The 18155-nt window shown below is 40.6% G+C and overlaps 1 protein-coding gene across 1 annotated transcript in view; it reads left to right on the top strand.

Moving 5' to 3' along the window:
• Nucleotides 1-490: 490 nt before the first annotated feature.
• USP45 (ubiquitin specific peptidase 45) overlaps nucleotides 491-18155 on the top strand; it is a 44264-nt gene continuing 26599 nt past the window's right edge. The window contains exons 1-7 of the mRNA XM_009867974.1: nucleotides 491-590; nucleotides 2130-2299; nucleotides 3887-3990; nucleotides 4485-4585; nucleotides 14120-14265; nucleotides 15536-15631; nucleotides 17704-17834. Coding sequence (XP_009866276.1) covers nucleotides 491-590; nucleotides 2130-2299; nucleotides 3887-3990; nucleotides 4485-4585; nucleotides 14120-14265; nucleotides 15536-15631; nucleotides 17704-17834 — 848 coding nt within the window. The remainder of the gene's footprint in view (nucleotides 591-2129; nucleotides 2300-3886; nucleotides 3991-4484; nucleotides 4586-14119; nucleotides 14266-15535; nucleotides 15632-17703; nucleotides 17835-18155) is intronic.

Raw genomic sequence — 18155 nt, 5'->3', positions numbered from 1 at the left:
TATAATATAATATAATATAATATTTGAAATTGCTCAAAATCTTTTAAAGAATGTTCAAGGGTAAATGTTGACTGAAGCCTACCCTGAGGGAGATACGTTAAGGAAGAGAAGCTTTTATTTTGGTGAAGTTTTGCTAGTTAGGTATGGAGCTCTGTGGTAGTTTATTTTACGATAACAAAAATAAAGACAATCTCGATATCTCAAATATAGAACTCTGCTGCCTGGACGTGTGTGTCCCCTGTAGCTACAGATAAAATTCATAATGCCACGTAGTGTAGCTAACTGATCTTGTGGCATTCCTAAGAGTTCATTCCTGACACATTCATACTCATTGTTACACTGTAGCTGACATTAGTCAAAGCCTCAAACTGTGTTTCGGAGGTTTGAAGGTGTGATTTGATCCGGTACTTTTAGAGTTCAAACTCGCTACATTTGATGAAATGTTTAATCAATAAAGCAACCTCTTTTTCTTTTCCCTAGTAAGTAACAGATGCGGGTGAAAGATCCATCAAAAGCCAACTCTGAGAAGCCAAAGAGAAGCAAAAGGCCTAACAGGCCGCAGGATGAGGACTCTTCAGATGATATTTCAGGTAAATCCATTAGGTGATGTTTGGCCTTGAGGTTGAGGACTACTGACATCTGTGTTGACTGGTGAAAACCACGAGTCAGCGGGACCATGAAGTACTTTTCTTGTGTGAATTTATAACAGAAATATTCCCAGTCAAGTGTTTATGACATGGTCAGTTGTTACACTATGTGATTTTCCAGAAGGGCTGGAGAGTTGATTGACATTCCGTGACAACCTCTTCAAAGCCAGGGGAACAGTCCTTTCCCATGTGTAGAAGGTCAAGCACATGTGGCAGGAGGCTACTTGGCTGAACAAGGAGTTTCCAGGTGAGCTCAGAGCCAAAAAGGAAGGGCAGAGAGGGTAGAGATAGGTTTGGGCTGCCCTTGCAGGGGATCTGAGTGTGCAGGGATGGGATTAGGTAAGCCAGCCTCAGTTAGAGCTGAATCTGATGAGGGATGTGAAAAGTAAGATGGCCTAGTATGGATACTGTGACAATAAGATGAAGGCTGAGGTAAGTGCAAACCTACTGTTTGAGGGGGCAGAGGAGCTAGGGACATAGTGATAGGACTAGAGGGATGAATTATAGCTAGAGCTGGATCGGTTCAGATTGGATGTTAGGAAGAAATTCTTCCCCATGAGGGTGGTGAGACACTGGCACAGGTTGCCTGAGAGGTGGTGGAAGCCCCATCCCTGGAAGTTTTTAAGGCCAGGCTGGATGGGGCTCTGAGCAGCCTGATCTAGTGAGAGATGTCCCTGCCCATGGCGGGGGAATTTGAACTAGATGATCTTTAAGGTCCTTTCCAACCCTGACAATTCTATGATTCTGTGACATGGCAAAAGGCTGAGGAATACAGTTCTTCCTTTGCCTCTGTCTTCACACATAAGCTCCGTGCTTTGTCCTCCCTGATCCTAGTGGCAGACTCTGGGATTTAAGCATTGTCCAGAGTAGAAGAAGATTGAGAGCTGTTAAGCAAACTGGATGTGCACAAGTCCTTGGGATCAGGTGGGATGCATCTGAAGGTGCTGAGAGAGCTGGATGACGTCATTGTGAGTCTATGCTCTGACATCTTCATGGCAACAAATTGGGGAGAACAGTTGATATGCTGGAGGGTAGGTCTGCCTTTCAGAGTGGCCTACACCAGCTGGAGAAATGGACTGGCAGAAACTTCTTGGAGTTCAACAAAGGCAAGTGGAGAGTTTGGCACCTGGACCAAAACACGTAATTACAGGGTGGGAATCAGTGGCATGAAAGCAGCTTTGCAGAACAGGTCCTGGGGGTCCTACTGCACACGCTGAATAAAAGGAAGTGGTGTGGCTTTTGCCTACTGTAGGCTGGACTGTATTAACTAAAACTAAGAAAAAAAACATAGAAAGACTGAAGTAGATCCTTCATAAAATTCAGTATGGGGAGCAGCTGGCTGATTTGTTTTATTTTAGTTCTTGGCTATGTTTTTTCCCAGTGTTGAACTCATTGAAGGCTCTGCTCTTCTAGTGTCCACGTGCTCCCTGTCATAGCTGTTATCTTTAATGGATGAATGTGATTATGTGTTGTTTTCTCTAGGCTTAACCTGCCAGCACGTGAGCCAGGCAGTGGATGTGCATCATGTGAAGAGAGCAGTAGCTCAGAGCGTCTGGTCGATCTGTGCAGAATGTCTGAAGGAGAGGCGGATGAGCGATGGTGAGCCCGTGGCACCTTCGGACATATGGCTCTGTCTCAAATGTGGCTCTCAGGTAAGCATATGATGTAAACTTAGGGAGGTGGATCAGCTCTGGCATTTTAAAGAATATGACTGGTGTGGATCCTTGTCTGTTTGGCATCTCGTTACCTTCAGTGTGCTTGGTCGCGAGAGTTTCTACTTCAGCTACTTCTGTGGAGTGGGATGAGACGTTTACGTTCTTCGTGTCTCGTTTTGGGTTAGCTTTATGTGCCATGGTGTGGTTTGGCATCACAAGTAGTAAGCGGCTGTCCTGCCTTTTTTCTTCATCTGCACACTCTTGCCACATTTAGAGAGTTGGCTTCAGGAGCTGTGTAGTTGCAGAATGCATTTGTTCAGCCGGCTCATCTGGCAGGAGATCCTGCAAATAAAAATGAGTGAAAAAACAAATATCTATATTGCTGTATCAGATTGTACTGTGGACTATTGCTGGATTTGATTTAAACCAGGGAGAAAGAACTGTGCTGGAGTGAGAATGCTGCTTCTTCAGGCAGCTAGCCATTCGATTGGGTTGGTTATAATGTCAGATTATAGCCTCAGAGTTTAAAATGGCAGATCCTGACCCCAGGGGCTTGTGCAGATTTCTGTCCTGTGGTTGAAGTAAAGCCTGATACAGAAGAATTTAGCAGTGTCACACTTGGTTCAGCTAGTAGTTACCTGAACAAAGCATTTCGCAAGTTTCTTAGATTTGCAGTATGTCTTACTATAGTACGGACAGAAGCCAGCTCCTTCCAGTATTATCTGAATATATTGATTTTTGCAAAGAAGCATGCAGTTCTCAGACTTCTGAAGATAAGTTAACTAGATCTGAGAAGGACTCATGTACCTTGTCTCTGACAGTACTTGTCTCTGTCGTTAAGGAGGGCTTTTCAAAGGAGTTAACTCTGTGTTAACTGCTTTGGCATGCTTATGCTGTTAATAGCCTCCAAATCTTATGCCCCATTCAGAGACTGAATCTTCTCAGTCTCACTCTGTAGATACCTGAAAAAGTGAAAATTCTTTCTCTTGAAGCTGCTGTTTGTAAATGGTGTGTTCTGAGTAGCTTTTTAGTACAAACCAATTTGTGTTCCTTTTGCATTTGCTGTCTGAAATGCATTCAGCATTTTTGAGCAGCGAAGGTTACCTGTTCTGTCCTTTCTTTGATATTCCATGGACCAAATATGTTACATACTCATTTAATTCACATTTTTTTAGAGAATTCTTACTTTTGTGAATGACATAATTATCTGTCTATTGGTACTTATTTCATAATTATTAAAAAGTAGGAATTATTTCTGTGAAGTTAAAAAAAAAGTAATAATTTTCTCTGCTTTTAACTGATTTTTTCCAAGTAGAAAGATGAAATCTTGTCTTTGTGTTCTTATTGACTTTTCTTTATTAGTAAAAAGAAAATGTATTCATTGAAAAAAAAAAAGTTAATTGATATCTTTATAATACTGGATTATAAAGAATGTTAAACCCGCTCAGTCCTTGAGAATGCTGAATGACTATTTAGGGCACTAGAGCTTTCTGTCTGATTTTGAAAAGTGAAGTTTTTGTAGTTTGTTTGCTAGTAATACAGTCTTTTCCTTACTTCCCTTTTTACCCCTTACTGTGTGTTTAGGGGTGTAGTAAGAACTCAGAAGGCCAGCATTCTCTGAAACACTTCCAGACAGCACGCACAGAACCTCATTGCATCGTTATCAACCTCAGCACCTGGACCATATGGTAAGAATGAGCATGAAGATGTTTGTGTAGAAGAACTACTCATAACTTAAAGCAGTGTCTTCTCATGATAAAGCATGATTCTGACAGATAAATTGAAAACTTTATATAGAGGAAAGGCTTCCTGGAGAGAAAATTAGTTTGTCTTTAGGACTCTTGGAGCGATCACAAATCAATACGATGATGGAAGTTTGAGCCCGTTGTGTTCTGTGGAGAGTTGGCTGGTTACAGAGTTTGTCCTTCCTGCTCATTTCTGTATGATTATTTGCAGGACTATAAACTGACATGATTTAAATCTGTAGGTATCACAGTGAATTGGGACTGATCTGGAGAAGATTGTATATGAGATGAGAGCATTCGATTTCATTCCTCTTTTTTATATGACAAAATGAAACCTAGACCTTATATAATTTGCGTGACATTGCTTGAGAGGTTTGTTAGATCTGGGAGATGCCTCCAGATATCCTGAATTCCAGTTTGTTTCTCCTTTTGTTTAGGTGTTATGAATGTGATGAAGAGCTATCAACACATTGCAACAAAAAGGTTTTGGCTCAGATAGTTGACTTTCTTCAAAAACATGGTTCCAGAGCTGAACCAAGTAAGTTTAAACAAATGGTTTTATCTGGAAACATCTGTAATGTACTGCCTCTAAAAATGACCATTTCCAGATTTTGAGTCATGCTAAACATATGATTTAAAAAATATATATGTTGTGAGTATAATGCAGTTTATAATCGCACAATTACTTGAACAAGTAATTCCTGTCAAGACATAAGTTCATTCTTTTCTACAGTGTGATTACATTTCAAAATATTTCGGCACTATAGGACAGGTTTTTTCAAATTTTGTCTTTAATGAAGAAAGCTTATTGTAGAGAAGATGTTACCTTAAATAAGATTCCATATAAATTAATGTGCAAAAAAAATTTACAGAAGCATAAATGGACTGAATTTTCCTAGTGTGGATTTGCTTATCTTAACATTTATCTAATTTAAATTTGTCTTCCATGATTGATTAAGTTTAAGTAGATTTTCTAGTACTCTCTTGTTGGATGCAGTGCTTTCTGTTCATTCATGTTACTGGGATATAACTGATAGAATGCCCATTTCTATTAATAGAAGATAATATTAAATTATTTTCTTATGTTATAAGCCCCTGGTATCTTCTCAATAGATGTGATAGTAGATAGAGCTTTCTATGTGTGTTTTCTCAACTATCTGCTCTTGATGATGTTATTAATCTCTGCTGGAACACACTTGGCAATATTTCTGGCTTGTGACTTAGAGAGTTCGTTGGATTTGAGACTTTCTTCACTAAAACCCAGCCTAAGTAAACTTTTAAAACAATTGGTAGCAGTTTTTTTGCAGAGGTAATCGACTGGTTAGAAATAAGAATGGAGAAAGATTACCTTGCTGAATTAGACTCGGTATTCCTCTAGCTGCATGTGCATAAATTTTAGTGGGTTTAAGAGCTGTTATGTAGTTTTTGAGGGGAGAAAATGAAGCGCAACTCAGAAATATGTATTTTATATTTTGTTGTAGCCACAACTTGCATGTTAAATTATTCAATTTTAATAAATTGATAAGTTGCTGCTTTTTGCATCTTTTCGCTTGGAGCTTTGATAAAACATTCTGTGATTGCGCTTCTGTTCTCAGCTTCAGTTCCAAGTTCATGTGTAACAAATGGATGTTGCAGCTTGCTTAGAGAGAGAAATGCTGTAGTGTTTGTTTCAGTTACATTCGTGGAAGCAACTTCATTCCATTTTTGCACTGCTAGATGAAGCGTTCTGAGTGATACCAACGGTTTACATTCTTAATTTTTGAAACTTCAAAGGATCTGAATTTTTCAAAGTATGACACTTAAGACATTTCACAGAAAACTTCTCAGTTAAGCGACTGAAATACCAAACAACTCAGCTAAAATTAGGCCCAGGGTTTCTTAAAACTCAGATGTTTATTGCAGAGCAGGACAGAATATGTTTCTGCTATATATGTATTTGTGTTTCATTTTGACACTGTATTTTGAAAGCACATGTATTTCATTTATTTGCTTGATCGAGCTGGAAGCTCTCTTCTAGAACTTGAAATAAAATGGCATTTTTTGGGGGGGAGGCGGGTCATAAACTTTTTTCCTTTTTTTCCCCTTTTCCCCCCCTCTTCCTTTTGTCTTCCTTTTGTCTTCCTTTTGTCTTCCTTTTGTCTTCCTTTTGTCTTCCTTTTGTCTTCCTTTTGTCTTCCTTTTGTCTTCCTTTTGTCTTCCTTTTTTCCCGCTGTATTTAAACCAGTTTTCCCCTCAGTTTCTGAAACCAAATTGAAAAAACTAGCTATCGTCCAGCTTCAGTTTTGCAGTCACGCACTTTGTGGTGGCTGTGCGTGGATTTGGCCCTGCTCGCTTCGGTGCCTTGGGAGAGGAGGTTCAGGGTCATGGGGTGAAAGGTGGAGCCGGCTGCCAGTGGTGATGTCAGGTGGGTGACATGGGGCGAGCTGCGTTGCGGCACCACAAGGCGGCAGGAGGTGCAGGACAGCTGTAAATCGGGGGTGGGCTGAGGAGCCCGCTTTCCCAGCATTTCGGGCTGTGTGTTACAGGGCTGCACGCTTTGTGCCTCGTCCTTCAGGTTTGTGCTCGTGCCAGGCATGAGTGGTCATGGCGACGGATGTTGTCCCCACGTGAGCCTCGCAGGGCGGCCGCTGCGGCGGCCGGAGGTGCCAGCAGGCAGATGTTGCTCTTGCCAGGCAGCTTGTCTCCTACCCGAGAAAAGGATGATACTCAAGCTTGAATTCACACAGGAAGTGTGTGCGTGTGCTTCCAGGAATGTTTGAAAGGTTTGGATCCACGAAGACTGAGGGGAGACCTCACTCTCTACAACTACCGGAAAGGAGGTTGTAGTGAGGCGGGGGTTGGTCTGTTTTCCCTAGTGATGAACAAGGGGAAATGGCCTTAAGCTGTGCCAGAGGAGCTTCAGGTTGGATATTAGGAAGAATTTCTTTACTGAGAGGATTGTCAGGCATTGGAACAGGCTGCCCAGGGAGGTGGCTGAGTCGCCATCCCTGGACGTGTTCAAGAGACGCGCACATGTTGTGCTGAGGCACATGGTTTAGTGGTGTTGATGGGGCTGGGACAAAGGCTGGACTCGATGATCTTGGAGGTCTTTTCCAACCAAAGCTATTCTATGATTCTATGACTCTCTCCATGGCAAAGCCAGCACTGAGCACTTTGGATCTCATTCTTCACAGCTCTGGCAGTGTCAGCCCCAAAGATAATTTGGTTTTTTTTGTTTTGTTTTGAGTGGCAGGGAAAAGAGGAAAAAGCTGTTTGCCTGGCGTCGTCTGCTACTTTGGGCCAGGCTCCTTGCTGGGAGAGGCCGGGAAGCAGCTGGGTATTAAAAAATAAGTGGTGTGCATGAGAGGGAATTCCCAACCAGAGTTGGCATTCTTGTTTCACTTCGATAAATATAACAGCAATGTCTTTTATGTTTTATGTCAAATACTTGGGCTGACACGCTTCGTACTTCCTTTAAAGAACAGTCACTTAAGAAAGATTAGGTTGTCTTTTTTTTTTCTTTCCTTAAATTAGATTGCCTTTAAAGATTTTTTAAAAAATAAAATGGGAAATCGAAATGTAATTCATGCTGTTGTCGAGAACACGAAGGATATGAAGTGTAACAGTGAAAATTAACTCTACTATTGATGACTTATCTTTTGGATTTTTTAAGTGTAGTATTTTATTTCATGTTGCAGTGTACCTGTCATCCTTTAAATTATTAGTTGTCTTCGATTTTTCTTATTTTATTTTGGGTATTCAGCCATTAAAACAGAAACCGATTTTAAATAAATGAAAAATAACTTGTGAGAAACTGCCCATTAATAATTTACATTTCTCACTTAAAATCAGTCTTGTGCTATTTTTCACATTGCTTTTCTGTTTCTTCCTAAAAAAGCAGCCAAAATGAAGACACTTAATTTTCGTATGAGAATGTGGCACCGTAACAACAATTCATCTTATGCCTGGATTTCTTTCTGTTCTAACAATTGGTTGGCATGGTGCATCATTAAAATTCAAATAGCATTGTGTAGAAATTTCTGCAGAAATGCAGTATGAACATGGATATAAGTAACAGATGAGGGCTGCCAAGTTTTTTTTGTGTTCAAAAGTGCAGGAGTCGTTTAAAGATAAAATAATCAGCTTAAACATGTTAGGGAGGGTTATATAGATTTCCTAATTAATGCATCTTGGAAAATAAACAAAAGCAAAATGCTTGTCATTTGGTACTAATGTGGTGGAATAGTGTGGCAGCAGGATCCCTGCTTTTCACTCGGCCTCTCATAAAGATTCAACTTCACTTCAGCTGTAAAAATGTGCAAATTACATTACTACTACATGACTGACTTTTGTAATTACATTAAGCAATTGAGATAAATCCCAGTGCTGGGTTCCCAAAAGAATGCTTGCAGCTGTGTGATTTTCGCATCTGATCCTATGGTTTGTTGTACCCAGCAACGCCTGCCTTTTTTTTTATTCTTTTTTTTTTTTTTAGAGGAGTCTGTTTGGTTAAGAGGTCATGTTGGGCACAAGATGGAAGAATAAAGCAAGATTGCTTTCTAGGGTGTACCACCCAGAAATTTGTTTTGTGGAGAAGGTTAGCAGGCCATGATGATTTTCACAGAAAGGCAGGTGCAGTATTGTCCGCGTGGCACACTTGTGAGCTTCACATGGACATAATGCACATGTAGTACACAGGAACCATGCTGAGACATTGCGATCTGCCTGTCTGCTCATTTGCGGGAGAAAATAAGTTGTTTTGCAGTCTTAAATGTGAATATTACACGTGTTTTTCTTTACAAAAGCCGAATTAGATGTCAGTGGAGACATAAGGTTGCATACTATTTTTTTTTTTTAAATGGAACAGTTAATTAAATTGGGTTTTGTAGCAATAGAATGGAGAAGAAGAATATTCTCAAATTTTGTAGTTAAATTTATTTTGAGGAAGTTCAAGCAGACGAATGAGATTTTGCTAATAATTCAGCTGCCTGGATTTGTCAAGAGGTGAAAGTTAGAAACTTGATCTCCATTTACACAATTGATGTAAACCAAAGGTTAAGAGTTATAAAATTTTACAGTAAAAGTCCTAGATGTTAGCTTGTATGGAAAACCAAATACTATGATAAATAACTTTTCAGATTTGCATTTGTCTGTGGATGTTAGCAGTTGACAAAGGATGTCATTCCAAAAAATGTTTGTATTCTTTCATAACTGGTTTTCACTACATATGTTGTTTGAAACTTGAAGTCATATAAGTCCATTCTATCTACTTGAAAAGAAAATCAGCTAGCAAAATAAAGCAGAATATATTCGTTCTCTAAATCTGAGATACGCTTCAGCAAGAAGACCTACTGTTGTTGGTCATAAATTTTCTTTAAAGTTTACTTACTTGTTAGGGGCTGCTGTTAATTGTACACATTGCAAAGAAACGAAAACTGAATCATTGGCAAAAAATGTTTTAAACATTCTGCCCTTTTTATCCACGGATTCTTCCCTTTCCCATCCACACACTTTTTAACTCATGTAGCACAAGTCATCTGAGTGCCGAGGATCAGAACTGGTGCTTGAAAGCTTTCTTTTTCACACTGTACAAACGTGTATAACATCCTGGTGGAATCAGAGAAATAAAGTTGCAGTTTGTAGTCTTTTAATGGAACACTGCAAGGTAAATTGGGCTTTTAAAACATAAAGATAGTGACCATTTCGGAAGAGAACTGTGCTGTTTTTCTAAGGGTTAGGTTCTCATTGTTGTGCAGTGTTGAAAAAAAATATTAATTTTTTTTAAATAAAGAAGGAACGCCAGACAATTTAGTAGCATTTCATAGTACAGCGTGATGAGAACTTGGTAAATGAAAGGCAGTCTATTAACCTTGCTTTTACTGTAAAGACCTTCAGATGAAGTACCAGAGTTGTATTCAATAGAAAAGGCTTGACCTCAGAATAAAAGTGCATATACCTGAAACCCTCATTTTTAATTAAAAAAAAAAAAAAAGGCATTGAAAAGATGAGCAAAAACGCTTACTTCCCTGGCTGAAAGAAAAATTGAATGTCGTTTATCTTTTTGCTTGCACACCATCTGCACCCCCGGGCCTGGCTCAGTTTCAGCAAGGGCGGTACAGAAGTCCGTATGCGCCGCAAATTTTTTGAAATACTGGCAAAACAAATTGCTAGGGAACCTGCAGCAAGTTTTCTGAATGTCTTTTGCAAGTGGATGTGTCAGCACTGTGTGTGTTTGCACACCTGGTCCGGGGACTTGCTCCGATTCCTGGACTGAACCGGTGACTGCATTGACATTGGGCTCGGCAATCTCGGTCACATACCCATGAGACCAGTGCTGTGCAGCCTGGGACAAAACAAGGCTGTGAGGGAGCAGAAGTAAGTTAAAAAAAAAGGCTGAAGAGTGGCAAGAAAAGGATGAATTGCAGGCAGGAGGTGTAGCAGGGGAGCGGTCTCTGCTGTCCTCTTCCCTGTGGGTCTGATGGGAAGGAAGTTTGTTAGTGTGGTGAGAGCAGGGCGATGTTGGAAGGCTTTGCTGAGAGTGGAGGCTGTGCCTGCGCACAAATGCAGGTGTCTGAGAGCCGAAGGAGGGCTGGAGGTGGGCATCGTGGTGGGACCAGAGGCAGGCACTGACCTGGTGCCTAGGAAGAGGTGGTGAGTGTGCCACGTTGGGTGAAGAGCTGGGCAATGGGTCTTGGCAGAGCACTCTGGCAGAGGGCATCTCTGCTGCTGAATGGGCGTTGTCAAAGGAAAAGGAGTTTGTCATGATGGAGGCACAGCTTGAGTGAGAGTTTGCCCTGTGTGACGGGGTTAGAAGGCCATGTTTACAGCAGAACTTGCAGAAGGAGCCTGACGGAGAAGCGTAGTCCAAACGCGTGAGCCTCAAAACAGTCACAGTCAGATACGCTGTCCCCGCTGTGGAGGGGCAGGCCTGCCCGGGTCTGATGTTCACAGCGCCTGAGAGAGGCAGAGAGATCGAGGGTCACCATGTCAGCTCTCTACAAGGTGTAATCATGAACTACGAGTGAAAATCAATCTATAAATTCAATTACTTTTTTGCTTTTCACCCACCTTGCTCTGATTAACATTAGTAAAGTCCTTTATAACATGTGCTACTGCACGTGGATGGATGGCTTGGACTACTGCTTTCCTCCCATTTGGCCAGGAGCTGAAGGCCCTTGTAGGCAGCAGCAGATGACAGCCTTTTCAATAGAATCCTTCTGCTCGGGTCCTTATTGTGTCTGTACTGGCTTAAAAGTCACTTTTCATATGCAAAAACACGCCCGGTAAAATATTTCAGGTTTGCAAGATTGAATCGGCAACGAGACAGTTCAGTGCAAATTCACTTCAAAAAATTACATATTAGCCTTTTGCTTAATAACACGCTTGTAGCCTTGGGTTAATCTTGCAGAAAGGCCCCTCCAGCCTCAATCTGTAGAAGTATTAGCTATCACAGTCATTACCAGCATCTTCTATTAAGACTGACCAACTCTTCACATGTCAACTGAACATTCAGCTTCAGGCCTGTCTGTCATTTATCACTGAGCTGGGGACACTGAGCAGACTTAAATTAAAAACTGCTGTCCCTCCTCTGGTTCTGTATATGTCCTTAAAAATATCTGCGTGGAATAAGCGAAGCAGCGGATAATGTTCGTAATGGCAAAGCAACACTTTTCTGTCAAGGCTTCTTCACAGATACAAAAAACCTGAGAAAAAATATTGCGTGGATTGTGTTTGTAAAATTTGTAAAAAATCAAGAGGCAGTAATTAAAACTTTCTGAGTGAAAGGAGGTTCCTATACTTCTGTCACAGCATACAGACCTTTTCTTAATTTACTGCTACTTCCCCTTATCCCTATACTAATTATCTTGCTTTGTGGCAGTCGGATGTCTGGTTCTCATTTATTGTGCTTTATAATTGCGTATTCATCCAGCTCGTGTCGCAAAGCTGGATGCTTTGGCTTTGTTTTCCCTCCCTTAAATAATTTAGATGTAAGGTTCAGCAAATGGAACCTTGCTACTTGTGTGAAGCTGCCATTTAACCATGAAGTGAAATGCTTTTATCGAGTTTGCCCTGCAGATATGGTCCGCTGTGGCAGTGCTGTCCATATTTGGTGGCTGTGCAAGGAGAGCCAGGTGGTGCTGCAAAGCATAGCACAGTGAAGCGTGGACAGATCTAGGTTTGACATTTGTCATCCTGTACTGCTAAAGGGAAGAGAAAAATCTGCTTTTCCATATGCTTATGCTTTAATTTTTGCCTGCAGTTTTGTCCAGATGGCCTTGTGAACATTGTTTACTTTAAGATGCTGTCCCAGATGTTTTTAAATGCCGATGGATAAATGCAACAACTGCGGTATACTAATACACAAATTATTTACACAATTTTGGATTTTTTTTCTCTCTTTTTTTTTTCTTTTTAACCATCTCTTCTCCCCAGCACTACTCTGTATGGCATGGTTGTCCAAGGGGACGAAGTCTCCATTTATATTATTAAATTTCTGAGAGTGAGCAGTGCCTTTGAGTTGCAGACACTGGGAGATCCCCTTCTGCTCCCATTCTTTTGCATCTCCGCGTGGGTGGATGAGTCTCAGACACTGTAGCGTGTCCCGTGTAAGCATGTCAGTTAAAAGATGTTGATGCACGTAGCCCATAAAACAGTGACTGTTTCAGGGTGAGAGAAGCTCCCAAACTGTTTGTCGTTCGTTGCATTCAAAATCACTTTCCTTTTTCAAGGAGAACTTGGTCTCTTACTTTGCCCTTGCACCGTCTTAATTTTCCACATGAGTGGAAAGGAGAGTATTTTAAAGCTGTGTAAGCAGTATTGCCAAGAACATTTAAAAATGTTTTTAAACAGCAAAGCACCTCTTAGAATTTGGAAAAGTAATTATACCTTGGTGGCACTGTTATAGGATGCAGACAGACTGTGCCAGAAGATTGTTGCCAGATACAATAGATATTTTAATGACTGCTTTTAAATTTAATTATATTTTTTCATCTTCTAAGCAAGAGTCTATATAAAGCTACCTAGGAGTCTATATAAAAGAACCTTTTGGCATGAGCATTTCATTACTGTAAATAGGTCTGTTAGTTATTTCTCAAGAACACTTTAATGAGACTTCAATGTGAAACTCATTAGAACAAATATATGAATTCATATGTCAAGACAGAGATTGCAGCATCACAGTTCTTGGCATCTATTAAGTCCATAACTCGTTTACATTGACATGCATTGTTAATCAATATTTAAGACACTGCAGATGTCAGTAATGTTCATAGTTAGTCCCGCAACCATGACAATATGAAAGTTGCTAGTAGAATTCGAGGCTAAATATTGTTATCTCAAGTCTTTCCATTACCTCTAGGCTACAAGTTAATGACTGTCTAACTTTGCTGCCCCTCGTCTATGTAAATAATAAGGGAAACAGGGAAATATGTGAACGTTACACTGGTAGCATATTCCATCGTAGTTTTATTGAATTTTTGTTGTTTGGAACTAAAGCTCCAGCACTGTGTGTGTTTGGGTGGTGTTAGCAATTCCTCGGGCTGTGACAAAGGCAGGTGGCTCAAGGAGCAAACGCAGCATTAGAGGAAGTGGGTCGCAACTCCGATTTGGACCCTGACCGAGTCGTACGAGGCAGTTCAAACGGAGCGCGGTGCTTGATGAAGACTTTCAGCGTTTGGGCGGTGACTTTGGGTTGCCTCTTCAAATGCACCAAAAAGCAGCCTTTGTGTGATGTTTCCAGTGTGTGTAATGAATGTGCACCTTAACTGCCCGTGGTTAATAAACTCACAGAACCCGTTTTATTTACTGCTTGCGTAATTGAAGAAATAGTCTTATAGAACAGTATGATCATTGTGGAAGGTTTTGTTAGAGAGATGTAGTTGTTGGAGAGATTTTTTTTCCCCTCAGGGGCTTAACTGCTAATTTCTCCTTTTTACTATTTTTCAATTTTTTTAAAAGATTATGTAAAGTAGCTTAGAGTACCATCAAGGTATCTTTCCGCATATGTTAGAAGTGGTAAACATAATCCATGGCAGGACTGAGTTGATTAAACTATGCAGTTATGTACTAATATTAATCTATAATTTAATTATAGGTTCATCAAAAATCATACGCCTCCGTGAAGAAAACAGTGAAACAAGTGAAATACTAAAAGGAAAAAGTTCTGGTAATGGTGCGTCAGTTCCAGTTAAAGGAATAAATAATTTAGGAAATACATGCTTTTTCAATGCTGTCATGCAGGTAAGATGCAAAGATCGTACAGCTTTCTCTTAACAGATTTGAGAAATACTTAATCTGTATAAACTGGGGGTTTCAGAAAAGGTTCTGACTGTTACCGGTCTTCATTCTGCTTTCCGAAGGTCCTTTCCAAATTCTTTTTATTCCTTGCTACCCAAGCAATATTTCCTCTTACAACAGAAAGAATTCCTGGACCAGTAGCATTTTTCACAGTAATGAGACAAATGAAAATGTCAAGTGTTTTACACGCTGCATATGTGTGTGGGTTGTTCTCTAGGATATGGTTTTTATTTGTAGTTCAGCATTAGGCAATCATGAGTAATGCACAGTATTTACCATACTGGGGGGTGCGAAAAGTGGTCCTTTGTGCATGATATAAATGTCTGCACAGTGCTTTGTGATGATTTTAAACCCCTGCAATGGATGCATTTATAAAAGTACTTTTGCTGATTGTAGTGTTGGGTTTTTTTTCCTGGCCACACTAAGAGGAATGAGCTACACTAACACACTTGTGCTGATGTTGAGTGTGCAGCTAATCCAACATCCTCCAAAAAAAGCAGCAGCCTTAGTGGGTTTTGTGTTGGACCATCCGGTTGCTCTGTCAGTTGAGCAGAGACATCTGTATGTCTGCAGAAAAAAGTGAGCAAATGAGAGAAAACTGCCACAAAGGTGTCCTGACCTGGCACTCTTTACCTTGTGTTTATGGTAAACTCAGCAAACAAATAGTAAATCTGTAAGGAGTAGAATTACTGCATATTGTTCTCTGCCCATACTTAGGGCATTGTAGCAGCCTGAGTGATCTGCAATCAAAGTTAACCAAACATAAAGAAACAAAGCTGAGATATGTTGAATTGGTTTCTCTCTTAAATTCAGCGAGGTAATGCCTTTCAGCGTCCCAAAGCCTTTGTGCTTCTCGGGGGGCAATGGGGGGAACTGGAGAGTTTAAAAAGAACAAATGATTTCTGATACTAGTGTCCTCACCGTAAAAAAATTATTTTTGTTGTTCAATAAAAATAATAAAAGTTATTACTAGGAAACTATTTTGAAATTACAGAAACAGAAGTAGGTACAGTTTGAGAAACAGTCTGAGATCAATGATCTTGGCTCTTGTAAGGGTGATATCTGCTTTTTCTAGTGGTCTTGACTTAAAACTCAGTTGTACATTATGAAATGTATCTGGTTCTGTCTATGCTTGAAGCTAGAATTTATAACTAAAAAATGTATAGTTGAAAGATCAGCATGTGTTTCTTGGATTTCTAATTTTTTTTTTAAGAACTTGGCACAGACTCACGTATTAAATGAACTGATGTATGAGATGAAGGAGAAAGGAACAAAGTTAAAAATCTGTCATACTTCAGACTCCCAGTTGGTAAGTATGTAGTGAGAAATGTGGGAAGAAGCTGGAGGATGGGAAATCGCATCTCCATTAAAGACATCCTCTTACTCTTCCATTTCTTTTGCCTTTTAATTGTTTAGCTCGTTTATGATATCTGTGAACTCACTCCTTTTACAAAACTTAATTATTCAGCCCTGCAGGAGGAGCAATAATCACTTCCTTTCACATTTTTTGACATTGAAGTAGCAAATAATGCCTGACCTCAAGAAAGATTGGCTGGCTTATTTTCATTTCCCATTTCGTTTCTTCAATATGAATGTATGATACAGGAAATAGTATATTTGGCTCTAGAAAGTGTTTATGAAATATTTTATTCCAGTCTGTCCCAGCCCTTCATTGATACAGCTTCTAAAATTTATTAAACTGAGAGAAGCAAAATTGCAGTGAAGACCAAAGTTTTTGGAGGCATACAAGGAAGAGACTCCTGTGGTTGTTATCAAAAGGATGTGCTGCTGTTCCCAGCCATGTCTTAGAGACTTGGGTTTTCATAATATGTTTTTTGCAATGAAGATAATATCCCTTTCCCTCTGAGAGATAAACAGTTTACAGAGGCTTTTTTATTCTTTTGTTTTCTGCTGTTTGCTTGGAGCTTTCTGGTGGCAGTGAGGGTTGAGGGGTGGAATTCTGTTTCAGATACCTCTGAAATGATGAAGATTTCTGTGTGTTGCTGTTGGTGATGTTCATAGCTTCTCCAGGCAAGAGCAGTGTGTAATTCACTGTGTTGCTGTCTGTAATTCCTCCAGTGGCAGTTCTGAGCAGCAACACATTTTACTAAGTTATCCTGAGCCGCAGCAGAGGTCTGGAGCTTGTTTGTGCCTGAAGGCTTAGAAAGCCAGTGGTACGTTGACTTATGCTTCATGTGAAACTTGCACAGCCATAAGGTTGAAAGATTTATTTTCTGTTTAACGACAATGCTTACGGTGTAAATAGGGCTTTTGGAGCAAAGACTGTTTTCTGGCCTTTGTATGTCAATGCAGAATTAGAGGGCTGCAGCAGTCGAACACTAATGTGGAAACTCTCAACTTCTCACTTGATAAAGGGCGTTTTCCACCTTTTGATAGTGTATATGATATAAATATTTAATATTTTCATGTATCCATAGCGCTTCCGTTTTGTGTGGATCTGCCTTCTGGTCGAGGCATCCTCTCTAATTTTTTGTCTGGTGGTTGTAATCTGTTTTTGTGAGAGTCAGGCCAGCCAGTAGGAAGCACTGTGATCAGGTACGAACTTGGCAGTGCGTTAGGGAGAGCTGGTGATCCATGGCTGTTGGGACACTTGTGACATTTGAGCAGTTCAGGAGTGTCTCCTGCTCTCTAAGTCTGGCTCGGGTGGCTTCTGGCCAGCTCCTTCCAGCCCCAGGACCTGCTGGCTGGGGCGATTCTCACACCAGGAGGGGCTGTGCTGGAGGCACCTTCTGCCTGTCCCCCACTGTCACCGTGGACTTGAGGGGTCTGCTGCAGGCCCCTGCTGTGAACCACTGCTGGTGCCTTCCCAGCGTCTGGTTCCTGGAGGAACGGGGTATGTTTCCGTGGCTGTTGGATATGTGGAAATTTTGGTGTGTGACTCACAGGGCAGGGAAGCTGGCCACCCCTTTCATAAGGTTGAGTGCCACTGAGCTCCAGCTTATGGGAACCCACAGAGGAGGATGCCCACATTGTGCCTCCAGCTGAATTTCAGTGCAGGTGGGAGGAAGAGTAAAGCAGGTCCTGTGGGAGGAAGAGTAAAGCAGGTCCTGCAGGAGGTCAGTACTGTTTTTGTGAGAATCAGACTGGCTCATTGATATGCCTCTCTGAAAAACTGTTGGTTACCAACCAATTTGCTCAACAAGAATTGTTTGGTTTTGCAACTGTTGCTGCTTAGAGAGTAAATTTTCTTAAACTGTTTCCATCAGGTAGGTGACATCAACATTTGAAAAAACTAAACAAACAACGAAACACTCTTAAAACTGAAAGTTACATTGTTCTTCCTTGTAAATGTACTAACTGGAAATAAGTCTAGTGTGTCATTAGCTTCAAACTGATGTGCAGTTTACCTTTGCTTTGAAGGATCCTTTGGTGGTAAACCTCTCCAGCCCAGGACCTTTGACTTCAGCGATGTTCTTGTTCCTTCACAGCATGAGGGAGGCTGGAAAAGGTCCTCTTTCTCCCAAAGTGCTGTTCAGCCAACTTTGTCAAAAGTACGTATTGTCAGTATCTTTTACTTATTTATTTTTAATTTCCAGTGATATAAATGTGCCATGTCTGTTGTCCTTTCTAAGGTGCCGTTAGATTTTTACCGGGCAGTGCAGAAAACATTTTCTTCATATTTTTGAAATTGCAGGGCTCCTCATTGCACTCCAGAGTTGTACCTCCTCTCCAGTCCATAAGCACCAACTTTCAGTGGGCTTTGAACTGAGTGTGAGGGGGCAGAAGAGGGCATGGTAAATCTGAAAATAAAATTAGCTTTCAGGTTTTGTTGTGTAAATTAGCATAAAGTTGTGCTAGTACTGGCAAAGTGT

The sequence above is a fragment of the Apaloderma vittatum genome, unplaced genomic scaffold (genome assembly GCF_000703405.1).
Source record: "Apaloderma vittatum isolate BGI_N311 unplaced genomic scaffold, ASM70340v1 scaffold20844, whole genome shotgun sequence".
NCBI lineage: Eukaryota > Metazoa > Chordata > Aves > Trogoniformes > Trogonidae > Apaloderma > Apaloderma vittatum.
The sequence above is the reverse complement of the archived record's forward strand: the minus strand, read 5'-3'. Positions and strand labels throughout refer to the sequence as shown.